The 27,102-nt window shown below is 45.0% G+C and overlaps 1 protein-coding gene across 2 annotated transcripts in view; it reads left to right on the top strand.

Moving 5' to 3' along the window:
- Positions 1-27,102, top strand: part of LOC143958225 (methionyl-tRNA formyltransferase, mitochondrial-like) — a 43,916-nt gene that overhangs the window by 10,011 nt on the left and 6,803 nt on the right. For both annotated transcript variants that reach the window (XM_077467724.1, XM_077467725.1), the window contains exons 5-7: positions 1,539-1,614; positions 6,745-6,836; positions 21,799-21,880. In XM_077467724.1, the coding sequence (XP_077323850.1) occupies positions 1,539-1,614; positions 6,745-6,836; positions 21,799-21,880 (250 nt within the window). The remainder of the gene's footprint in view (positions 1-1,538; positions 1,615-6,744; positions 6,837-21,798; positions 21,881-27,102) is intronic.

Here is a 27,102-nt window from a genome sequence, read left to right as displayed (position 1 = left end):
CTGGCAGGGAAGGGGTTAAACACTAGAGGGCAATCAAGGGGTTAAGTGTGTATTACAGAGTGATTCTAACTGTGGGGGGGGGGGGGGGGGGGGAATGGGCTATCGCTGACATGACAGATCACTGCTACCTGTCATCGAGAGCAGTGATCTCTGTCATGTCACTAGGCAGAACCGGGAAATGCCTTGTTTACATCTCCCTGTTCTGCCTCTCCGTCTCACGATCACGGGCCGCTGGCAAACATCGTGTTTGCGGGACCCGTGGGCACATCCGCAAGGCGACAAATTCAAAGGGACATAAAGGTACGCCCATTTGCCTGTACGAGCCATTCTGCCGACGTATATCTGTGTGCAGCGGTCGGCAAGTGGTTAAATACCGGAGTTATGGCAGCAGCTAGCTGCCACCACCCCAGTTTCTTTATTTACAACAGGTAGCCGTCTTTGCCATAAAAGTGGTCCCTGTGTGATCACTTTTATAGACAACAGGAGAGGTGACCCAAAAAACTGGGCTAACTTTACAATTTTTGTTTAGTTTTATTTTTTTTCAAAACAAAGTGCATTTTAAAAAAAAAAGAATTGCACTTATAAAGACTGCTGCGCAAATACAGTGTGACATAAAATATTGCAACGACCACTATTTTAGTCTCTGCTAAAAAAAAAAAAATATATATATCTCTCTCTCTCTCTCTCTCTCTCTCTCTCTCTCTCTCTCTCTCTCTCTCTATATCTATATATATATTGGGGGTTCTAAGTACATTTCTAGCAAAAAAACACAGATTTTTATGTCAGAAAAAGGCCTGGTCTTGAAGTGGTTAATGGATCCTTTTTGGTCTAAGCCCTTGTACACACGGTTGGACATTCCGATGGACAATGTCCAATCGGACCGTGTTGTCGGATAATCCGACTGTGTGTGGGCTCCATCGGACTGTTTCCGTCGGAGTATCCGACGGACCAAGTTTTCCAGCTGGGCTATAATATTTTCCGACAACATGATCCGATCAGCCCTTGTCCGATCATGTGTAGAGAATTCCGATCGGACAAAGTGCCACGAATGCTTGGATCAAATTCCTAGACCAAAGCTATTGGCTACTAGCCTGAACGTAGTCCCGTCATAACGAAATAACGTCATCACGTTAAGTACGATCTGATTTTCTGACAACTTCGTCCGACCGTGTGTATGCAACAGTTCCGGAAAATCGGTTTTGGTTGTCGGAATGTCCGACCGTGTGTACAAGGGCCTAGGCCTGTGTGAACGAGCCCTAAGTGAGACATTTAATGAGTACAATACAAAGTACCAACATTTCTGGGTCTCATAGGTGATAACATGCAGATTGTGATCCCCTTGACAGAGGGGGTCCTATGAGCCTCAAACACAATATTCTCCCCACTTTGTACTGTGTGTGACCTCCTACATATGGCACAAATCATAATCGGTGAACTGGCCTTTTCTTCTAATTAATGGGCATTTTATTCATTAATATGTTTATGTGCAGGATGGTTGGACACTTAAAATTATGTTTTTTTTAATAAATTTTTTCCAGCTTTTATCTGTTTTGAAAAGTTTACCACATTGTTTAAGCTTCACTAAAGAACAGCCAAAAGAAGGTGTAACATTTGGTAAGTATTTTCTTTTTTTATTGATAACTTCTTTCATGTGTTCCTGGCTACAAATGTTTGTTAGAAGTCGGAATGGAGAGACAGTTCATATCTATGCATTGCAGCAACGTGTGCATTCATGAAACGCACTTTAACCTTCTTGGCCCCGAGCCTACGCAAATATGTGGCCCCACCGGACTGGGATTTTTTTTTTTTTTTTTCTGTCATATTTGTGTATCTCCCTTTTTTGTGCTGTGCGAGCTCCCAGCACCGAAATCCCCCAACCCAGTACTAACAATCAATTACAGCATACCTAATCGCTGTGATGACCTCTGATTGGCTATCACATTGATCAGTCACTATGAAGCCCCCGTGTTTTCTCTCTCTGAATGGAGAGAGAGATGCACCGTCTCTCTTGCTCTCGCTCTCTCTCTCTCTCTCGCGCTCTCGCACTCTCTCCCCCTCCCCCCTTGCAGAGAGAGAGGAAAAAAAAGAAGAAAAAAAAAGATAAAATAAATACCTAGATCAAGGTTTGATCTAGGTCAGTGCCAGGGTTCGTGTTTGGGTCAGGGTCAGTATTTATTCATTTTTTGGGCAGGGTTTTTTTTATTTTTTTTCCTTTTTTTTTTTATATTTATTTTTATATATATATATATATATATATATATATATATATATATATATATATATATATATATAAAAAAAAAATATATATATATATATATATATATATATATATATATATATATATATATAAAAAAAAAATATATATATATATATATATATATATATTAAAAAAAAAATATATATATATATATATATATATATATATATATATATATATATATATATATATATAATATTTTTTTTTTTTTCTTTGGGGCAGGTGGTGTAGGCAGATCGCCGCCATTACTAGTGAAACAAAACAAAAAAATTATAATAATGCCATAAAACTATCCCCTATATTGTAGACGCTATAACTTTTGCACAAACCAATCAATATACGCTTATTGCGTTTTTTTTATTTTTACCAGAAATATGTAGAAGAATACATATCGGCCTAAACTGAAGGAAAAAAATGTTTATATATATTTATTATAGCAAAAAGTGAAAAATATTTTTTATATATTTTTTTTTTTTCATAATTGTCGCTTTTTTTGTTTATAGCACAAAAAATAAAAACCGTAGAAGTGATCAAATACCACCAAAAGAAAGCTCTGTTTGTGGGGCAAAAAAGAACATCAATTTTGTTTGGGAGCCACGTTGCACCACCGCGCATTTGTCAGTTAAAGCGACGCAGTGCCGAATCCCAAAAAGTGCTCTGGTCAGGAAGGGGGTAAAATGTTCCGGGGCTGAAGCGGTTAAATGCAACATGCTGCGCCACACGGAAAAGCATCATAGTGCGTCATTAGAAAAACGTATGTGGCATGTCAGATAATTGAAACATTTTGTGTATCTAAAGTCTGTTGAATCCAATAGGGCTGCTTCAATGCAACACACGATGGTGCGTGTGACACAACAAATATAAAAACATGGCACAAATGTAAATGGACCCTGAGGTTCTAATGACCAGGAAAGTCCCCTTAACCACTTCAATACCGGGCCTATTCTGGCATTTCTCTTCTTCATATAAAAATCCAAATTTTTTGTTGCTAGAAAATTACTCAGAACCCCCAAACATTATATATGTTTTTTAGCAGACACCCTGGGGAATAAAATGACAGTCATTGCAAATTTTTATCTCACACAGTATTTGCCCAATAATTTTTCAAACGCCATTTTTTTGGAAAAAAAAAACGGTTTCACGAATTAAAAAATGACAAAACAATCAAGTTTGCCCAATTTTTAAATATAATGTGAAAGATGATGTTACACCGAGTAAATAGATCCCTAACCTGTCACGCTTTAAAATTGCGCACAATCAAGGAATGGCGCCAATCTTCGGTACTTAAAAATCTCCATAGGTGACTCTTTAAATTTTGTTTCAGGTTACCAGTTTAGAGTTACAGAGGAGGAGTTGCAGAGGAGGTCTAGTGCTATAATTGTTGCTCTAACGCATGCGGCAATACCTCACATGTGTGGTTTGAGCGGCGTTCACATATGTGGGCGGGACTTACGTGGGTGTTCGCTTCTGCGCGTGAGCTAACGGGGACAGGGGCGTCTTGTTTTGTTTTTTTATCACTTTTATTCCTATTACAAGGAATGTAACCATCCCTTGTAATAGGAATCTATGTGAAAGGTCCTCTTTATGGAGAGATGTGGGGTCAATAAGACCCCACATCTCTCCTCCAGGCTGGAAAGCATGAGATCGACAAAAATAATTCACTGATGTCATGCTGACAGCCGCGATCGTGGCTTTGTTTACTTTGTTTCATAACGTCATGCCCGGGCCTCTGACGGTCATAGAGATGACTGGTGAACCATCTGGTCAGCGGAAATCTCTATGCTCGTCATCCGGCGGCGGGCGATTCTTTCTCGGGGCCCCTGATGGCACGGGAGAGCCCGGAGAAGCACCGGATGGCGGCGGGAGAGGGGGATGTCCCCCCCCCGTTGCCTATAAGAACGATCAAGCGGTGGAACTGCTGCTATGATTGTTCTTCGTGCACAGAATCGCCGGCCAGAAAGATTGATATCTGAATGATGCCTGTAGCTATAGACATCATTCAGATATTCCCCCACAAACTAGAGGACGTCATTTTACTATGGCCGGGTATTGAAGTGATTACCGTTTTTTGCTGCTCAGGGACTTTTAGTCTTTTAAGCCTGTAAATGTGACTGTGTGTAAATCACTATAAAAGGCATAATGAACTCGTAAAAAAAAAAAAAAATCTCTGCACACACATTGACCATCTCTGAGAAGCGCCACAAAAATCTTCAAGTCATAACTCAGTCGGTTATAAGGAAGTCTAAAATCTTCCATTTAGCAGTCAGACACGATATTGTGGGACAGACAGCAGAGAAAGGGATGTATCTGTATAATGGTTTGCTGAAGTGGTTGCAATGTTTGTAATCCACTGGAGTTGTACTTTCTGAACCACTTGCCTTCTGGGCACTTTTACCCCCTTCCTGCCCAGGCCAATTTTCAGTTATCAGCGCTGTCGCACTTTGAATGACAATTCCACGGTCATGCAACACTGTACCCATATGACATTTTTATTTTATTCACACAAATAGAGTTTCTTTTGGTGGTATTTGATCACCACTCGGTTTTTTTTATTTTTTGCTAAATAAAAATATAGACCAAAAATTTGGGGGGAAAAAATTTGGTGGATTAATGGTCACTGATAGGCAGTGCCATCTATCAGTGACCCTCAGTGCCACCTATCAGCGATGGTCACTGATAGGCGGCACTGATGGTCACTGATAGGCGGCACTGATGGTCACTGATAGGCGGCACTGATGGTCACTGATAGGCGGCACTGATGGTCACTGATAGGCGGCACTGATGGTCACTGATAGGCGGCACTGATGGTCACTGATGGTCTCACTGATAGGCAGCACTGATGGTCTCACTGATAGGCGGCACTGATGGGCTCACTGATGGGCTCACTGATGGGCTCACTGATGGGCTCACTGATGGGCTCACTGATGGGCTCACTGATAGGCGGCACTGATGGTCTCACTGATAGGCAGCACTGATGGTCTCACTGATAGGCAGCACTGATGGTCTCACTGATGGGCTCACTGATGGGCTCACTGATGGGCTCACTGATGGGCTCACTGATGGGCTCACTGATAGGCGGCACTGATGGTCTCACTGATAGGCAGCACTGATGGTCTCACTGATAGGCAGCACTGATGGTCTCACTGATGGGCTCACTGATGGGCTCACTGATGGGCTCACTGATAGGCGGCACTGATGGGCTCACTGATAGGCGGCACTGATGGGCTCACTGATGGGCTCACTGATAGGCGGCACTGATGGGCTCACTGATAGGCGGCACTGATGGGCTCACTGATAGGCGGCACTGATGGTCTCACTGATAGGCGGCACTGATGGTCTCACTGATAGGCGGCACTGATGGTCTCACTGATAGGCGGCACTGATGGTCTCACTGATAGGCGGCACTGACGGTCTCACTGATAGGCGGCACTGATGGTCTCACTGATAGGCGGCACTGATGGTCTCACTGATAGGCGGCACTGATGGTCTCACTGATAGGCGGCACTGATGGTCTCACTGATAGGCGGCACTGATGGTCTCACTGATAGGCGGCACTGATGGTCTCACTGATAGGCGGCACTGATGGTCAGCACTGATAGGTGGCACTGATGGTCAGCACTGATAGGTGGCACTGATGGTCAGCACTGATCATCAGGACACTAATGATCAGTGTAGATGTCCCCTTTAACACTAGCAGCTTACCAGCTCTCTCCTCACGCTGTCAGCATGAGGAAAGGAATGCAGATACCCAGGAAGTGTATTTACATCTTGATCAGCCGTGATTGGCTCTTTACCCCGATCTGTAGTCAGTTGTGTGTGAAGGACACAGCGGTCACAGAGCGCGCTGGGTGTACAGTTCTGGGAGGACGTCATATGTATCTGTATCCACGATTTGGCTATAGTGCGGTCAGGAAGTGGTTAAAAAAATTGTGGAAAAAGAGAGAAAAGAAAAACAATCATTCATACGTAACTAGATGGCTGCGGCATCGATCACATGCTGCATCTGTCTCCTGACGGTTCTACACCAAGAATGGATCGTTCAGAACGCTGATCACTTAGTTCTCAGTCTTCAGTAAGCAGAGAGCTGGTGCCTGTCAGTCTCCACTCTCTGCTTTGCCCCCCCAGCGCTTACTGGAGTACCGGGCTAGGGAGGGGGTGGGGGCAGCTGGGGAGGGCTCTCAGAGGCTGAGCCAGCTGCCAATCAGGCATTTGGGTGCATCCTGACATTGTTGTCAGGATCCCTGTAGAGCCTGGACTAGCTCTATGCTTTTAGCCTGCTGTTGGCTGAATCTGGGTCACCGGACTGCAGATCTGAGTGCACTCCTGTCACCTACAGGAGAAGTATGGCCAAAAGAGCTTTGGCCTATTGCTCTTTTTTAAATTGGCAGAGTGCTGCAAGTTTATCTGCAATAGAGTGTCTGCAACAAGAAATCCCCAACATACCGAGTGGAGTCTAATGCTGCAGCTCTTGTTACTTTTCTTTTCAGCCCCCAAGATCTCTGCTGCGCTTAGTTGTGTCCGGTGGGAGGAACAGACTCCAGAAGAAATTTTGCGTCTGGAACGCGCTGTTGGATTTGCGGTAATCCGTTTTACAGACACTTTCAAAATGTCTAATAAACTGTTCAGCGTTACATTGTTTTTACATACTCAACTTTGCATGTACAAGTGCCTTGAAAAAGTATTCATACCCCTTGAAACTTTCCACATTTTGTTATGTTACAACCAAAAAACATAAATGTATTTTATTGGGATTTTATGTGATAGACCAACACAAAGTGGTAAATAATTGTGAAGTGGAAGGAAAATTATAAATGGTTTTCAACATTTTTTATAAATATGTGAAAAGTGTGGGGGGTACATTTGTATTCAGCCCCCCTGAGTCAATACTTGTAATAATGTCTCTACCAGCTTTGCACATCTAGAGAGGGACATTTCTGTCCATTCTTCTCTGCAAAATATCTCAAGCTCTGTCAGATTGGATGGAGAGCGTCTGTGAACAGCAGTTTTCAAGTCTTGCCACAGATTCTCAATTGGATTTAGGTCTGGACTGTGACTGGACCATTCTAACACATGAATATTCTTTGATGTAAACCATTCCATTGTAGCTCTGGCTGTATGTTGCAGGTCATTGTCCTGCTGGAAGGTGAACCTCCACCCCGGTCTCAAGTCTTTTGCAGACTCTTAACAGGTTTTCTTCTAAGATTGTCCTGTATTTGGCTCCATCCATCTCCCTATCAACTCTGACCAGCTTCCCTGTCCCTGCTGAGGAAAAGCATCCCCACCACATGATGCTGCCACCACCATGTTTCACAGTGGGGATGGTGTGTTCAGGGTGATGTGCAGTGTTCGTTTTTTTCCCCACACATAGCGTTTTGCTTTTATGACAAAAAGTTAAATTTTGGTCTCATCTGACCAGAGCACATTCTTCCACGTTTTCTGTGTCCCCCACATGGCTTCTCACAAACTACAAACAGGACTTCTTAAGGATTTATTTCAACAATGGTTTTCTTCTTGTCACTCTTTCATAAAGGGCAGATTTGTGGAGAACACGACTAATAGTTGTCCTGTGGACAGATTCTCCCACCTGAGCTGTGGATCTCTGCAGTTCCTCAAAGTCACCATGGACCTCTTTGGCTGCTTCTCTGATGAATGTTCTCCTTGCCCGGCCGGTCAGTTTAGGTGGACGGCCATGTCTTGGTAGGTTTGCAGTTGTGCCATACTCTTTCCATTTTCGGATGATGGATTGAACAGAGCTCCGTGAGATGTTCAAAGCTTGGGAATATTTTTTTATAATCTAGCCCTGCTTTATTTTCCACAACTTTATCACTGACCTGTCTGGTGTGTTCCTTGGCCTTCGTGATGCTGTTTGTTCACTAAGGTTCTCTAACAAACCTCTGAGGGCTTCACAGAACAGTTGTATCTATGCTGAGATTACACACAGATGGACTCTATTTACCAATTAAGTGATTTCTGAAAGCAATTGGCTCCACTAGATTTTAGTTAGGGGTTTCAGAGTAAAGGGGGCTGAATACAAATGCCCCCCCAGACTTTTCACATATTTTTATTTGTAAAACAATTTTAAAAACCATTTGTCATTTTTCTTCCACCTCACAATTATGCACCACTTTGTGTTGGTCTATCACATAAAATCCCAATAAAATACATTTACATTTTTGGTTGTAACATGACCAAATGTGGAAATTTCAAGAGGTATAAATACTTTTTCAACGCACTGTACCTGATTTTAGATATACAGGATATGTATGTTTAGGCTTTTCCTTGGTCAAATCGCATATATTGTTGCCTTTCAATAAGTAAAGTGGAAGAAAATCTCAACTCCAGGCAGATATAATGGACACAAAATAATGCTGCTTCGATATTCATTAATGGATCATTAAAGCCCCACTCCGGGATAAAACTAACTTTTAACCCAGCCCCCTCCAGTCCATCCTGGCAATCCTTTTGTTTTTTTCCTTAAACCCATACACTGTGAAACCAGCATATATCACCCAAGGCCTCTGTTTAGGAACCTTGCTGCTGCTGGTTCCAGTGCGGGGGACCGCTAAACCCCTGCAATGACATCTGCCCTCTTTTCTTTCCTGATGGGACTCTGCCGGCCATCCATTAGGAAGTGTCCAGGTCATGCAGGCAGCTACATTGACAACTAAAAGAGGACCCCAAGCAGGACCCCGTCACTGGCCATACAATAGGAAGTGTCCACGTCATGCAGGCAGCTACATTGACAACAAAAAAAGGACCCCAAGAAGGACCCCGCCACTGGCGATACAATAGGAAGTGTCCACGTCATGCAGGCAGCTACATTGACAACTAAAAAGGACCCCTGCCACTGGCCATACAATAGGAAGTGTCCACGTCATGCAGGCAGCTACATAGATAACTAAAAGAGGACCCCAAGCAGGACACGGCCAATGGCCATACAATAGGTAGTGTACACGTCAAGCAGGCAGCTACATTGACAACTAAAAAAGGACCCCAAGCAGGACCCCACCACTGGCCATACAATAGGAAGTGTCCATGCCATGTAGATCTATGCGGATACCCGAAGGAGTAACGGACGGAAGTAAATAGAAGGGGGACTCGTGGGCCTGGGGTGCCATGTGACAATAGGGAAAACGCTTGAATTTGACTTGATATCTTTCAATCCCTTGTACAGCAGCATTCAACAAGGTATCCAATCGGGTGTGTTGTATGCAAATGTGTAGAGAAGGAACATGCTGGTAGTTGGAAAAAGCATGGTATGCAGAGAGATAACCTCATCAATCTTCTGCTGCTCCTTCGCTGTCCAATCAGCAAGTTGGTGGTAAAAAAAATAAAAAAATAAAAGCTCTCATGCCTCTTTCGTCTTGCCCATGATGGTGAGGTTTGAATGGTTTGAACTTTTTTTTTTTTTTTTTTACCCATTTCTGTCCATGAAGGCCTGAGAGTGAATCAGACAGCACAGCAACTGGGATCAAAATAACTTCTTTTCCCAAGTGTTCTTCCAGGACAGCCCTTGAGAGATGGAGCTCCTCCCATCGACACAGGAAACACATTGCCACAGTTCAAAAGGCGGTCCCTCAGGTCCCTGGTCAGTCATTTGTGTTTCCTCCGTCGGAGGAACATGTTGCCAGGAACCTGGAGGCCCCTTTCAGGGGCTGCCTGAGAACCTGCAAGCCTAAGGGACCGGGTCCTGGTTTATGGCTGCAGTTTGGGTCCATACCTTTTTTCTTTGGCTCGGGTACCGTCCAGCTAGAACCGGAGCAGACCCGTTACCCTCCTCCTTCCAGTGCCGAGGTGGCCAGGGGCAGAATGACGCCGGTTTCCCCCAGGAGTGGTGAGTGGAACCTTCCATCTTCCCTCCTCGTTGCAGGGGGTCGGAGACGCCGAGCGTTCACTTCCGGCGGAACCGCGTCATCTCTGTGTGCCGAGACTTCCGGTTCCGGGTCTCTAGGGTACAAGGGGGAGAGGGAGAGCCAGCGCTGTGCCTGTAAAGCCCGACCAGCGTCCAGCAATACCGGACTAGCGGCGGGATCCGGAGCGCCAGAGGGGGACTATGGAGACTATTCCCCAGGACACTCCAGCGGAGACAGGCACCAGCCAATCCCAGGTAGGCTGCCGGGCATGCTATTACTCTGGTGGAGCGGTGGTGTTTGTAGGATGGGTTATGTAGTGCCCCACAGTGGTGGTTACTCACATGCTAGGTTGTGTGCAGTTAGTGGTGATTCTAAGGAGGGACAGGGGGCTGGCGCTAAAAATCCTTTGTCTTCTTATTTTCAGGTTAAAGAGATACCAAAGGAAGACAAGGCAGGCCGCAAAAAGTGCCCTAATTGTGGGAATAGGTTGTCCTCTGGCTCTAACAAAGCCCTATGCAAGCAATTCATTACAAACCTGCTTAAATCTGAGACAGATTCCCCTTTGGCAAAATTTTTGGGCTCCTTTAAAGAGGAAATGGCGTCGACCTTTAAGTCCCTCCGAGAGTTAATCACTGACGTGGGATCAGCTGCGGCTGCCTCCACGAGTAAAACTGCAGTCTCCTCCTCACCATGCTTTACAACACCCAGCTCAGGGGAGCCCCGTATGTTCAGGGAGCCTAGCCCCACGTTGATTAGCCCCGATTCCTCTGACACTGATTCCGATCAGGAAGAGGATCAAGCAACATCCAAAGCCTCAAAGTATAGATTGTCTCTTGAGGAAGTAGATGAGCTAATGGGGGCTATCTATGACACGCTGGAAATTGAGGAGGAAGAAACTCAGTTATCCAGACATGATATGATGTATGAGGCTCTGGGAAAAAAGAAAGCAAGGGTTTTCCCTATACATAAGGTGCTTTCTGACCTTGTCCTTAAGGAGTGGTCGGAACCAGATAAAAAGGTTTTCTTTCCTAAATCCCTTAAGAGAAGGTTCCCTTTTGATGAGAGCCCAGAGGCGGTCTGGAATAAAAATCCTAAACTAGACGCCCCTCTGTCCAAAATCTCAAAGCAGGCTGATCTGGCCTTTGAGGATATGGGCCATCTGAAAGATCCCATGGACAGGAGAACAGACATTGTTTTAAAGAGGGCCTGGGATGCCTCTATGGCAGGCTTAAAACCAGCTCTAGCCACTTCTTGTGTAGCTAGAAACCTGGAGTTCTGGTTATCACAACTACAGGAACATTTAAAAGCAGGCACTCCTAGGGGGGAGCTTCTGAAATCCTTCCCTATGCTTTTTAAGGCCACCAGTTTCATCTCTGACGCCTCCACGGACTCCGTAAAATTTACGGCCAAGTCAGCAGCACTTTCAGTGGCAGCTAGGAGGTCAATATGGATGAAAACTTGGGGGGGAGACACGGCGTCTAAAACCCGCCTGTGCAGCGTCCCTTTTACAGGAGACTTAGTCTTCGGGCCTGAATTAGACTCCGCCTTAGAAAGGACGGCGGATAAAAAGAAAACCTTTCCCGCAAAAAAGAAAAATTTTCAAAGAAAATTTTTTCGTCCCTTTAAGGAACCCTCTAAATCAGAGAAGAGTTCAACCCCCAAAAAACATTGGTCGGGACATAAAGGGAAAGGAAAAGGGGGCATACTGTTTAGCCGCCCCAATCAGGATCCCAAACCCCAGTGACGTCAGGGTTCCTGTGGGAGGAAGATTAAGCAAATTTCTTCCACAATGGGAAGAGACAACCTCGAACGAGTTTGTCTTAAACATAATAAAAAGGGGTCATGCGCTGGAATTCCACAGCAGCCCTCCTTCCAAATTTCTGGTGACAAAGCTTCCAAGTCACTCAGAAAAGGCCAGGGCCTTACCTTTACTGATAGGGGAAATGGTGGATCAAGAGGTATTGACACCAGTCCCTATTCAGGAACAAGGAGACGGTTTTTACTCGCACATTTTTGTGGTAAAAAAGCCGTCAGGGAGATTCAGGCTAATTATGAACCTCCGACCATTGAATCGCTCCATCCGTTACAAGAGATTCCGGATGGAGTCCATTTATTCCATAAAGAATCTCCTGCAGAAAGAGATATTTATGGCGACCCTGGATCTAAGGGATGCTTATCTGCATATTCCAATAAGGGAGGAATGCCAGAAATTCCTTCGGATGGCAGTGCAGATAGACACAAAGGTTTACCACTTTCAGTGCAGAGCGCTCCCCTTCGGTCTATCATCCTCTCCAAGAATCTTTACCAAGGTTCTCGGAGAGGCCTTAGTTCCACTGAGGCTTCAATCAGTCTCAATTATCCCCTATCTAGACGATCTGCTCCTAACAGCCCACTCAGAGTCGTCTTTCTCAGGATCTGGAATTGACTCAACTCAACCTGAGTCGATTAGGGTGGATTGTCAGTCAGGAGAAATCCAAGACAACCCCAACACAGGAGATCCTGTATCTGGGTTACTGGATCAAGTCTGTAGATCAGAAAATTATACTGCCGGAAGAAAAGATTTTGAATCTGTGGCAGAGAATATCTTTTCTTCAATGCAGCCCCAAATGTACGGTGAGGGAAGTAATGTCGGTCTTGGGCCATTCCAGCCGTACAATGGGCCAGGTTCCACCAGAGAGACCTTCAGGGATTTCTGTTGGAACAATTAAAGGGCAGAGATCTGGAGGAGGAGGTATCGATCCCCTCAAAGATAAAACGTTCCCTCTGGTGGTGGAAGGACAGGGAGAACCTAAACAAAGGGGTTCATTGGGTCCTTCCTATCACTTCAACACTAACAACGGATGCGAGCAGTTGGGGCTGGGGAGCCCACCTAGGCTCAAGCTGGGTCCAGGACAAGTGGACCCCGGAGGAGAAATGTTTCTCTTCCAATTGGAAAGAGCTAACGGCAATCCTGAGAGCTGTTCTAGCTTTTCACCCCACAATACAGGGTCACCATCTACAGGTCCGTTCAGACAATACGACGGCTGTAGCATACATAAACAAACAAGGAGGTACCAAAAGTCCTCGTTTGATGTTGGTAGCCAGACGCATTTTCCAGTGGGCAGAAGCCAATCTGGAATCTATTTCTGCAGTTCACCTGAAAGGGGAACTGAACAACACGGCGGACTTCTTGAGTCGACAAAAGATTTCGAACCAAGAATGGTCCTTACACCCAGAGGCATTCAATCTCATAACAACTCACTGGGGAAAACCAGAGGTAGACCTTTTTGCGAACAAAAAGAATGCAAAAGTTCCAAATTTTTTCTCGCTAAACCCAGGAGATCAGCCCCTGGCTGTAGATGCCTTGCAAACTCCATGGACTTTCAGTCTGGTGTATGCATTTCCCCCTCTTCATCTCATTCCGAGGGTCCTAGCAAGATTCCTCAAGGAGAAAACCTGTTTGATTCTAGTAGCACCTTTTTGGCCCAGGAGACCATGGTTCACAACGTTGCTACAATTGACAGATTGTCCGCCTCTAAGGCTTCCCTACAGACAGGACCTCCTGTCGCAGGGACCCCTTTACCATCCACAGGTCGCCACACTGAAGCTTTCAGCGTGGTTACTGAAGAGGAAATCTTAAAGAGTAAGGGCCTGACAGATGAGGTAATTGCGACCTTACTACAGAGTCGCAAACCAGTCACGAGGGCTATTTACAAAAAAGTCTGGAAAAAATTTAATAGCTGGCTGAATAGCCGTGACATAAATACGGCTAATATTCTACAGTTTTTACAGGAAGGCGTAAACAAGGGTTTAACCCTAAGTACTATTAAGCTACAGATAGCTGCCTTAAGTGTGTACCTAGATGAACGCTTACAGGAAAATCCTTTTGTCGCTAGATTCTGTAAGGCAGTCGCTAGACGCAAGCCAGTCAGAATCACCAAAGTCCCATCCTGGGATTTAGCAGTTGTACTAAAAGCTTTCTTGGGGTCACCCTTTGAGCCTATCTCAGAGGCCTCCTTAAGGCTTATTACATTTAAGACAGTACTCCTGGTGGCAATCACTTCAGCCCGTAGGGTCAGTGAAATCCAAGCCTTTTCCATCAGGGAACCTTTTCTACAGATCCTAGAAGACAGAGTCATACTAAAGACAGACCCTGGGTTCTTACCAAAGGTAGCATCTAGCTTCCATAGGTCCCAAGATATTGTCCTCCCTTCATTTTGTCAAAATGCAGCAAATGAGAAAGAGGAACGTTTTCATTTATTGGATGTGAGGAGGTGTATTCTAGAATACCTTAAAGTAACAAATCCATTCAGAATCTCAGACTCCCTTTTTGTCCTTTTTTCCGGACAGCGTAGGGGACAGAAAGCTTCAAAAGTAACCATAGCTAGATGGATTAGGCTAGCTATAGCAGAGGGGTATAAGGCCTTGAATAGAGATCCTCCTGAGGGTGTTAAAGCTCACTCCACAAGAGCGTTGTCTGCATCCTGGGCAGAAAGAGCTGGTGCCACCCCGGAGCAGGTATGTAAAGCAGCCACATGGTCAAGCTTTTCCACCTTTACAAGGCATTACCGACTGGACTTAATGTCTAGTCAGGATCAGGCCTTTGGGAGGAAAGTCCTCCAGGCCGTGGTCCCCCCCTAATCTGGTAAGTACTTGGGGATCCTCTCAAGGGCTGTCCTGGAAGAACACTTGGGAAAACTGGAGTTAGTACTTACCGGTAACTCCTTTTCCGGTGGTCTTCCAGGACAGCACGATCCCACCCTTTATTTGATTATAGTGATGTACTAATGTTATTACCTGTTATGGTTTATATGTTTTTCAGTTCCATCCTTCGGTTCTTGGTGAATGACTGACCAGGGACCTGAGGGACCGCCTTTTGAACTGTGGCAATGTGTTTCCTGTGTCGATGGGAGGAGCTCCATCTCTCAAGGGCTGTCCTGGAAGACCACCGGAAAAGGAGTTACCGGTAAGTACTAACTCCAGTTTTAGTACAAATATAGACTGTAGAAGCAATATACAGGGGTGTCTTCTTTTCACCCTCAACTTGCTGATTGGACAGTGAAGGAGCAGCAGAAGATCGATGATCACTGGAACAAAGACTTCCTATTGGGATAAAGGACTTTTTGCCATGTGGTTAAAAACTGTTGAGATATTGGGTCTTATTGGGGCAAATAGGTTGTTTACTTCAATTTGAAACCAATCATGTGCAAGTAAAAAAAAAAATAATAATTTTTTTCTTGTGGATTACTGGATGATGGAGATCACTTTTTTTGCAGATTTTTTTTTTTTTTTTTTTTAGTTTGCCCACTTACAAAGAAATGAAGGGTCTATCATTTTTTTTATTATAGATGTATTTTGAATGGTAGAGACAGAATATTAACCAAAAATCCAGAAAGACACACGATACAAATGTTATAAATGGAGTTGCAGTTCAGTGAGTAAAATAAGTATTTGATCTCCTACCAACCAACAATTCTGGCTCCCACAGACTGGCTACATTATGTGCTCATGTGGTACACAGATTAGTCCTGTCAATGTAAGAAGGAGCTCCTAACAACAACTCGTTATGTGTATAAAAGACACCTGTCCATAGAATCTCTTTCTTCCATTCAAACCTCAACATCATGGGCAAGACCAAAGAGCTGTCAAAGGACATCAGGGACAAGAATATAGACCTTCACAAGGCTGGAATGGGCTACAAGACCATCAGCAAGAAGCTTGATGAGATGGAGACAACTGTTGGAGCGATTATTCGCAAATGGAAGAAATACAAAATAACCATCAGTCGCCCTCTGTCTGGAGCTCCAGGCAAGATTTCGCTTCACGGGGTGAGGATTAACATGAGAAAAGTGAGGGATCAGCCCAGAACTACACAGGAGAAGCTTGTGAATGATCTCCAGGCAGTTAGGACCACAGTCACTAAACAAGTTGGGATCACAGTTACCATGGATTGAAATCCTGCAGCGCCCACAAGGTCCCCCTCCTCAGGAAGACCCATGTACAGGTCCATCTGAAGTTTGCCAATGAACATCTAAATGATTCAAAGAAGGATTGGGAGAAAGTGCTGTGATCAGATGAGACCAAAATTGAGCTCTTTGGCATTAACTCAACTCACCGTGTTTAGAGGAGGAAAAATGCTGACTATGACCCTAAGCCCTTGTACACGCGGTTGGAGAATCCGTCGGAATGTGTCCTATCGGACCGTGTTGTCGGATAATCTAAGTGTGTGTGGTATGCATTGGACTGTTTCCGTCTGAATATCCGTCGGACCAAATTTTACAACATGTTGGAAATATTTTCCGACCAACTGGTTCGATCGGACATACTCCGATCATGTGTAGAGAATTTTGATCGGACAAAGTGCCACGCATGCTCAGATCAAATTCCTACATCAAAGCTATTGGCTACTAGCCTGAACGTAGTCCCATCGTAACGAAATAACGTCATCACGTTCTGAACGATCGGATTTTACGACAACTTTGTCCGACCGTGTGTATGCAACAGTTTCGGACAAGATCCGACGGGCAAAATCCGACGGATTTGGTTGTAGAAATGTCCGACCATGTGTACAAGGGCTTACCCTGTTTCCCCTAAAATAAGACCTAGCCTGATTGTCGGTGTTGGCTGCAATATAAGCCCTACCACCCAAATAAGCCCTACCCTGTTTCCTCAAAAATAAGCCCTACCCTGAAAAGAAGACCTACAAGGACTTTAACTAGGGCTTATTTGGGGGGTAGGGCTTTTATTGCAGCCATCACCGACAATCACACTAGGTCTTATTTTAGGGGAAACAGGGTAGAACACCATCCCTACAGTCAAGCAGAGAGGTGGAAACCTGATGCTTTGGGGATGTTTCTCTGCTAAAAGTACAGGCCGACTTTGCCGCATTGAGGGGCCAATGGACGTAGGGGTCATGTATTGTAAAGTCTTGGATGAGGACCTTCTTCCCTCAGCCAGAACACTGAAGATGGGTCATGGATGGGTCTTGCAGCATGATAATGACTTAAAACATACCACCAAAGCAACAAAGGAGTGGCTAAAGAAGAAGCACATTAGGGTCATGGAGTGGCCTAGCCAGTCTCCAGACCTTAATCCTATGGAAAATTTATGGAGGGAGCTGAAACTTCGACTTGCCAAGCGACAGCCAAGAAACCCTAATGCTGCGTACACACGACCGGACCTTTCGACGAACTAGGTCCGACGGTCTTCCCGACGGACTTTCCAATTGAACGGACTTGGCCACACACAAGCACACCAAAGTCCGACGGATTCGAACGTGATGACGTACAACCGGACTAGAATAAGGAAGTTCATAGCCAGTAGCCAATAGCTGCCATAGTGCCGGTTTTTGTTTGTTGGACTAGCACACAGACGAACTGATTTTTCGACTGGACTCGAGTCCGGAAAAGATTTGAAACATGCTTTATTTCTAGGTCCGTCTGACTTTTGGGGGAGAAAAAGTCAGCTGGAGCCCACACACGATCGTTATATCTGACGGATTCATTCTGTCGGACCTTGTCCGTCTAAGTCCGGTCATGTGTACGCGGCATAAGGATTTGGAGAAGATCTGTAAAGAAGAGTGGACTAAAATCCCTCCAGAGATGTGTGCAAACCTGATCACCAACTACAAGAAACGTTTGACCTCCGTGCTTCCCAACAAGGGCTTCTCCACTGAAAAATGTAGTAAAAATACATATTCTGGTATTCTGATCTTCTCGAGGGCGTTTCTGGGTGAATAGCAAAGTCTTTGTATAAATATGTCGGTGTCGTCTCTCCCAGAGGGTGTGTAGAGGAGATATGTGTCTGTCTATATATATCCAAGGCCGCATTTCCAACTTACTTTTAGGAATTTGTTTCTTAGTAAAAATTGAAGAATCGTTTGTTCGTACAATACTTCAAGAAAGGTTGTTTATTGTTCAGAAAGGTAAGTAAAGACTAAGGATAAGCTCCGGCATGTTTGCACACTCCACGCGCAGAGCCCGCCAGGAAGTTGGCGCTGTGCTAATCACGGGCAGTGAGACATTGTCCTGCAGAGATCGGGAAATGTCTCACTGCCTGTGATTAGCGCAGCGCTGCGCAGACTTCCTGGCAGGCTCTTCACGTGGAGCGTGCGAACACGCCGGAGCTCATCCCTAGTAAAGACTTACAATAATGGCATCTGGTAACACATGGTATGGTGATGGCCTCAGAAGGAGGAAGGGATATCAGATGTTACATTCTCCAAAGTGTAGGGTTACTTCTCTCTCTTCCCACCTCCCTTCCTAACTACCATACAACCCTTAACCATTCTTATACTGTTTCATAATGTAATGTCAGCATTTCCTAGAATAACACCCATTCTTATATGGCTTCAGTCTATAGATAAGTAGCATAACTCCACCCATTTTCCTGACATAGTAACTCAGAATAGAAGTACCTAAACGGCAAAACGACCTCTCTCTGTCCTCTGTCCTTGTGTGTTCTATGACCTTCAGAGCCGGTTCACACAGGGGCGACTCAGATCCGACTTCAGGTCGCCCCTAGTCGCCTCAGGTCGGACAACATTTAAAAAGCAATGTAAGTGAATGAGAGCCGTCTTAATGCACACTACTGAAGTCGCCCAGACTTCAGAAAAGGTTCCTGTACTACTTCTATCTGACTTGTAGGCGACCGGTACCTGTTGATTTCAATGGAGGTCGCCTACAAGTCATATCTCCATCTATACGGAGGAGACTCTCACGGAATTATCAGCTCTGGCCCGGTCTTCTGTCGCCGCTTCATAAATTTGGCGTGGAGTTCCCCCTTCAGAGCTCATTCTCTGATTTGGCCACGGCAAAATTCGCCTGGCCTGGGGCGACTTAAAGTCGCGTTGTAAGTCGCCCCAGGTCGTGTCTAAGTCGTGTTCAAGTCGTCTCCAAGTTGCCTCACAAAGTTGTCCTGGAAGTCGTGTCGCCCCTGTGTGAACCGGCTCTCAGAAACTAACAATAATTACATATAACATTCATGTGTTTCAAGTATTTTTCAGAAACTTTTATCACTCAACAATTAACCCAAAATTTTCTAACATACACCAAGTTCTAATGCCGCGTACACACGGTCGAACTGTATGACGTACTTAGTCCGTTGAAACACATTTCAACGGACAATCCGCTCGTGTGTGGGCTTCAGCTGACTTTTTCAGCGTGCAGTCCGGAGTACTAAGAATTTCGGTTTGCACAAAAATCTTTCCGTCGTACTTTGGTTTCAGCGGACAATACGGTCGTCAGTATGCTAGTCCGACGGACTAAGAATGGCGCATGCCCAGAAAGGATTTACAGGGCGGAAGCGATCGGTCTTGTAAAACTAGTGTTCGTATTGAAGCTAGCATATTCGTCATGCTGCTAATTTTGTGTTTTTTTTAATATAGCACATTCTTTTCTTCTTCATAATGCAAGAAAAGTGAAGTTGCTTTGCTGCTTATATTCACACAGAGTTATCACAAATGTCTTTATTCATCCTCATCTTATGATTAATATTCCAATTCGAGAATAAATAAAAATAAAAGCGCGAATCGTCTCTAACCAAACTTCCACTAACTCAAAGTCAGCAGAAGGAGCCCAAAGGGTGCTTTGCAGTGTATTGGACTTCCTATTTCTAGTCCCGTCGTACGTGCTGTACGTCATCGCGCAAGGTTTCGTCGGACTGTTTGTGTATCCGTGTGTGGTCAAGTCTGTTCAGTGGAAAGTACGCCGGATTGTCCGTCGGATTGTATGACGGACTAAGTACGTCATACAGTTCGATCGTGTGTACGCGGCATAAGTCAGCCTTTCTCAACTCCAGTCCTCAAGGCGCCCTGACAGGTCATGTTTTCAGGATCTCCCTCAGATGAAACGGCTGTGATAATTACTAAGGCAGTGAAACTGATCCAATCACCTGTGCAAAATAATGGAAATCCTGAAAACATGACCTGTTGGGGGCGCCTTGAGGACTTGAGAAACATTGTTCTAAGCCATGTTTTGCTTGGGAATCAAATACTTATTTTACTCACTAAACTGCAACTCAATTTATAACATTTGTATCGTGTGTTTTTTTTTGTTTTTTTTCTGTATTTTTGGTTGATATTCTGTCTCTATCATTTAAAATACACCTATGATAAAAATTATAGACCCTTCATTTCTCTGTAAGTGGGCAAATTTACACAATCTGCAGGGATTTAAATATCTATTCTCCCCACTGTAGATTTAAAGATAAAACATTGAAAATATATATTAACCACTTGCAGACCGGACCAATTTGCTGGTCAAAGACCAGACCACTTTTTGCGATTCAGGACTGCGTCGCTTTAATTGACAATTGCGCTGTCGTGCGACATGGCTCCCAAACAAAATTGACGTCCTTTTTTTTCCCACAAATAGAGCTTTCTTTTGGTGGTATTTGATCACCTCCGCGGTTTTTATTTTTTGCGCTATAAACAAAAATAGAGCGACAATTTTGAAAAAAACGCATTATTTTTTACTTTTTGTTATAATAAATATCCCCCAAAAATATATAAAAAAACATTTTTTTTCCCTCAGTTTAGGCCGATACATATTCTTCTACATATTTTTGGTAAAAAAAATCGCAATAAGCGATTATTGATTGGTTTGCGCAAAAGTTATAGCGTTTACAAAATAGGGATAGTTTTATAGCATTTTTATTAATAATTTTTTTTTATTATTTTTTTTTTTTACTAGTAATGGCGGCGATCTGCGATTTTTATTGTGACTGCGACATTGTCGGGGACCCATCAGACATTTTTGGGACCATTGTCATTTATACAGTAATCACTGCTATATAAATGCAGTGATTCCTGTGTAAATGACACTGGCAGTGAAAGGGTTAACCAGTGGGTGGCAGTGTAGGGGTTAAGTGTTCCTAGGGGTGTGTTACTAACTGTGGGGGGGTTGGGCTTTCATTTAGTGTACACTGATCTCTGCTCCAATCACATGGAGCAGAGATCAGCGTCACTAGTTGCTAGGCAGAATGGAAAAATGTTGTTTACACAGCATTTCCTCCATTCGGCCGCTCCGTGAGACGATCACGGGGATGCCCGCGGCGATCGAGTCCGCGGGTCCCGCGACCGGACTCACGGGGGTCCCGACCAGCTCGGGAGCGCGCCGCCGGCGGCGCGCTCCCGATGGCAGGGCGGCATCGAATATTGGACGTACCTGTACGCCAATATGCCTGCCCGTGCCATTCTGTCGACGTACATCGTCGTGCGCTGGTCGGGAAGTGGTTAAAGTGATTGTAAAGGTTGAATTTTTTTTTTTTTTTACAACAAACACGTGATACTTACCTGCTCTGTTTAATGGTTTTGCACAGAGCAGCCCCCATACTCCTTTTTGGGTCCCCTGTCGGCAGACCTGGCTCCTCCTCCTCCCTATGGAGTTCACCCAATAGCAAGCCTGCTATGGGTAATCTTGGGCAGGCTCACTCGCGATCTGCACTCTGTGTGTGTCTATTCACATACAGGGCATGGCTTGACCCCGCCCCCCCCTCCTCCAATGTCTCCTTATTGGCTCAGTGGCTTTGTTTGACAGCAGCCAATGGCTCCTGGTGCTGTGAGCCAATGAGGAGAGAGAGAGACCAAGGAGAGCCGCTGCTCTCATGCACATCGCTGGCAATATTTTTTTTTTCAGAAATAAGAATTTTTATGTAAATTACATGAGGCGAGTCCTTCAAAAATATATTTGCATTCCTGTTTTGTTGTAGATTCCACTACAAGCAGTATGGATGGGCACCCCTATTAAACTGCTCGGCTTCACAGAAGTTCCGGATCCTTTAATCCGTTCAGGTTTGTTTACTGAATAGTATGTGATGTAAAGGCTGCAGCTTCTTTTTCTCAGTAAATATTTTCTTCTCAATTTTATGTTAAAACATAGTTACATAGTAGGTGAGGTTGAAAAAAGACACAAGTCCATCAAGTCCAACCTATGTGTGTGATTATATATCAGTATTACATTGTATATCCCTGTATGTTGTGGTCGTTCAGGTGCTTATCTAATAGTTTTTTGAAACTATCGATGCCTCACGCTGAGACCACCGCCTGTGGAAGGGAATTCCACATCCTTGTCGCTGTTACAGTAAAGAACCCTCTTTTAAGGTTAAACCTTTTCTTCTAATTTTAATGAGTGGCCACATGTCTTGTTAAACTCCCTTCCGCAAAAATAATACATTTATCCCTATTGTAGGGTCACCAGTACGGTATTTATAAATTGAAATCCTATCCCCTCTCAAGCGTCTCTTCTCCAGAGAGAATAAGTTCAGTGCTCACAACCTTTCCTCATAACTAATATCCTCCAGACCCTTTATTAGCTTTGTTGCCCTTCTTTGTACTCGCTCCATTTCCAGTACATCCTTCCTGAGGACTGGTGCCCAGAACTGGACAGTATACTCCAGGTGCGGCCGGACCAGAGTCTTGTAGAGCGGGAGAATTGTCGTTTTATCTCTGGAGTTGATCCCCTTTTAATGCCAATATTCTGTTTGCTTTGTTAGCAGCAGCTTGGCATTGCATGTCATTGCTGAGCCTATCATCTACTAGGACCCCCAGGTCCTTTTCCATCCTAGATTTCCCCCAGAGGTTCTCCCCCCAGTGTATAAATTGCATTCACATTTTTGCCACCCAAATTCATTATTTTACATTTTTCTACATTGAACCTCATTTGCCATGTAGTTGCCCCTCCCCCCATTCATTTGTTCAGACTTTCTTCCAAGGTTTCCACATCCTGCGGAGAAGTTATTGCCCTGCTTAGCTTAGTATCTTCTGCAAATACAGAGATTGAGCTGTTTACCCCATCCTCCAGGTCGTTTATGAATAAATTAAATAGGATTGGTCCCAGCCCAGAACCCTGGGGGACCCCACTACCCACAACTGACCATTCTGAGTATTCCCCATTTATCACCACCCTCTGAACTCGCCCTTGTAGGTTTGATTTAGCTTTAAAGTGATTGTAAAGGATGTTTTTTTTTATTTATTTTTTTAAATAACAATCATATTATACTTGCCTCCACTGTGCAGCTCATTTTGCACAGAGTGGCCCTGAACCTCATCTTCTGGGGTCCCTCGGCGGCTCTCGCAGATCCTCCCCACATCAGATAACCCCTTAGGAGAAGCGCTCTTGCGAGTGCGTTCCTGGGTCCAGCATTTGCGTCCACAGACACTAATGCCAGACTCGGCCCCGTCCACGCGTCATTGGATTTTATTTACAGTAGCGGGAGCCAATGGCCGCGCTGCTATCAATCTATCCAATCAAGCGCTGAGACCCCGTGGAGAGAGGGACAGCACGTCCCCACCGAGGAGATAAAGGGGCTCAGGTAAGTAAAATGGGGGGGGGGGGCAGTGACTAGCAGAAGTTTTTTCACCTTAATGCATAGTAAACACAAGGGTTTACAACCCCTTTAAGCACTAGAGATCCGCGCTATAGCCAAATGACGGCTACAGCGCGGACCTCCTTTGCCGGGACTATGTCTATTGACGTCGTCCCGTGCACGAGCGGCCTGCGCGCCCCCTGAGGGGCGTGCGCGGCGCGCTCTGTGATTGGCGAGTCTACTAAACTCGCCTCATCACGGATCCGAGCAAGGGGTCAATCCCGACCCCTTACCACGTGATCAGCTGTCAGCCAATGACAGCTGATCATGTGATACAACGGAGCCGGTAATCGGCTATTTTTCCTCCTCGCGCTGACAGAGCGAGGGGAAAAAAAAAGAGCCGATCACCGGCGGCCATGATCGGGACATCAGTCCCGATCACAGCCAGCTTACCAGTGCCCACCTGCCCCCTGCCAGTGCCACTTCATGAATAAAGCAGTGCCCACAGTGCCACCCATCAGTGCCCACAATCTGCCTCAACAACGGTGCTGCACCCCAGTGCCACATATCCGTGCCCATCAGTGTCATCTACCAGTGCCCATCAGTGCCGCCCAGCAGTGCCATCTATCAGAGCCACCTATCAGTCCCATCTATCAGTGGTACCTATCAGTGCCCCTTAGTGCCACCCATCCGTGCCCATCTTTGCCCATCAGTGCCGCCTTATCTGTGCCCATCAGTACTGCCTTATCTGTGCCTATCGGTGCCACCTTATCTGTGCCTATTAGTGCCGCCTTAACTATGCCTATCAGTGCCCACCAGTGCAGCCTATCAGTGCCGCCTCATCAGCGCACTTCAATGAAGAAGAAAAATTACCTGTTTGCAAAATTTTATAACAAACTATTAAACATGATTTTTTATTTTTTTTTGCATCTTTTTTTGTTTAGCAAAAAATAAAACTCCGAGCTGTAATTAAATACCACCAAAAGAAAGCTCTATTTGTGGGGAAAAAATGATAAAAATCTCATTTGGGTACAGTGTTGTATGCCCGCGCAATTGTCAAAGTGCATCAGCGCTGAAAGCTGAAAATTGGTCTGGGACTGAGGGGGGTTTAAGTGCCCAGTAAGCAAGTGGTTAAATAGTTAATTGGGCCCATGCTGTTCCAAAGAAAGAAATTTTTGCTTTAATACATGTGTTTGCTGTGTGCGCTATTTAACCACGTCAGCTCTGGAAGGTTTACCCCCCTTCATGACCAGGCCGTTTTTGGGGATACGGCACTATAATATTTTAACTGACACTTGCCCGGTTGTGCGACGCTGTACACAAATACATTTTTTGTCCCCCCCCCTCACAATTAGAGCTTTCTTTTGGTGGTATTTGATATCACCTCTGCGGTTTTTAGTTTTTATGCTATACAGTAAAACCTTCGGATTGTGAGCAGAATTCGTTCCAGAAACATGCTGGTAATCCAAAGTACTTGTATATCAAAGTAAATTTCCCCAAAACAAATAACGGAAACTCAAATGATTCGTTCCACAATCTTTTTTTAAGACGTCCTTCAGTTTATAGTCCATATAAAAAGATTATAGCAATGTGACCAGGTTGTGTAACCATAAAATGCCCATCTACAAATGGAAGCCTCCACAAGGGGATTAGAAGCAAAACCTAGCAGGAGCTCCAGAGTATAAAAGGTGTTCGGGTTGTCAGGATAAGTTTAATCATTGGAGGAGAGCAGGCTGAGTTCCCAACAAAGCTAAAGAACTTGACCACGCTGTGCTTTCATGCCTAGTGTGGTCATTTTTTGATAGGAAAGCAGAGGGACTGGCAGGAACACCAGGGATTTTGCACAAAGGAAGCAATACAAAGAGAACAGGAGACTTTTCCATACAAGTACAGAGCATCCGGAAAGTATTTACAGAGCTCCACTTTTTCCACATTTTGTTATGTTACAGCCTTATATCAAAATGGATTCAATTCATTATTTTCCTCAAAGTTCTACAAACATAATGACAACGTGAAAGACGTTTGTTTGAAATCTTTGCAAATTTATTAAGAATAAAAAATCCCATGTACATAAGTATTCCCAGCCTTTGCCATGACACTCAAAATTGAGTTCAGGTGCCTCCTGTTTCCACTGATCATCCTTGAGATGTTTCTACAACTTGATTGGAGTCCACCCGTGGTAAATTAAGTTGATTGGACATGATTTGGAAAGGCACACACCTGTCTATATAAGGTCTCACAGGTAACAGTGCATGTCAGAGCACAAACCAAGCCATGAAGTCCAAGGAATTGTCTGTGGACCTCCGAGACAGGATTGTATGGAGGCACAGATCTGGGGAAGGGTACAGAAACTTTTCTGCAGCATTGAAAGTCCCAATGAGCCCAGTGGCCTCCATCATCCGTAAATGGAAGAAGTTTGGAACCACCAGGACCTTCCTAGAACAGGCCGCCCGGCCAAACTGAGTGACCGGGGGAGAAGGGTCAAAGACAGGGAGGTGACCAAGAAACCCGATGGTCACTCTGACAGAACTCCAGTCTTTCTCTGTGGAGAGAGGAGAACCTTCCAGAAGAACCATCTCTGCAGCACTCCACCAATCAGGCCTGTATGGTAGAGTGGCCAGACAGAAGCCACTCCTCCATAAAAGGCACATGACAGCCCCACCTGGAGTTTGCTAAAAGGCACCTGAAGGACTCTCAGACCATGAGAAACAAAATTCTCTGGTTTGATGAAACAAGGATTGAACTCTTTGGCCTGAATGGCAAGCGTCATGTCTGGAGGAAACCAGGCACCGCTCGTTACCTGGCCAATACCATCCCTACAGTGAAGCATGGTGGTGGCAGCATCATGCTGTGGGGATGTTTTTCAGCGGCAGGAACTGGGAGACTAGTCAGGATTGAGGGAAAGATGAATGCAGCAATGTACAGAGACATCCCTGATGAAAAGAGCGCTCTGGACCTCATACTGGGGAGAAGGTTAATCTTTCAACAGGACAACGTCCCTAAGGCCTCATGCACACGAGACGCAGATGAAACCTCTGTTAAAAAAAAGCTGAAACGCGCGTTTTGCCGCGTTTGCATGTCGCGTTTAGACGCGTTTAGACGCGTTTGCGTTTAGACGCGTTTATAAAGATAACATCATGTAGACCCTCCCCAAGCTCTCAAAGCATTTTTTTTAACTATTTCTGCTATTTTGATCAGAGTGAGCAGCAGCAGCATAGAGAGCAGTTGTACACTTGCATTTGCCGTGTCACTTGCCACGGCACCTGCCACAAGTTGTGGATTGTCCACTTGCCACGTCACTTGCCACAAGTTGGGGATTGTCCACTTGCCACATCACCTGCCACGTCACCTGCCACAAATTGTGGATTGTCCACTTGCCACGTCACTTGCCACATCAGCTGCCACGTCACTTGCCACGAGATGTGGATTGTCCACTTTCCACGTCATCTGCCATGCCACCTGCCACAAGCTGTGGATTGTTCACTTTCCATGTCACCAGCCACATCACCTGCCACAAGTTGTGGATTGTCTACTTGCCGCGTCACTTGCCACATCACCTGCCACGTCACTTGCCACGTCACCTGCCACAAGTTGTGGATTGTTCACTTGCCACGTCACCTGCCACGTCACCTGCCACGTCACCTGCCACAAGTTGTGGATTGTCCACTTGCCACGTCACTTGCCACAAGCTGTGGATTGTCCACTTGC

This window comes from Lithobates pipiens, unplaced genomic scaffold, assembly GCF_037356315.1.
Source record: "Lithobates pipiens isolate NorthernLeopardFrog02 unplaced genomic scaffold, aLitPip1_a1.2 Scaffold_6, whole genome shotgun sequence".
In the NCBI taxonomy this organism is placed as follows: domain Eukaryota; kingdom Metazoa; phylum Chordata; class Amphibia; order Anura; family Ranidae; genus Lithobates; species Lithobates pipiens.
The sequence above is the reverse complement of the archived record's forward strand: the minus strand, read 5'-3'. Positions and strand labels throughout refer to the sequence as shown.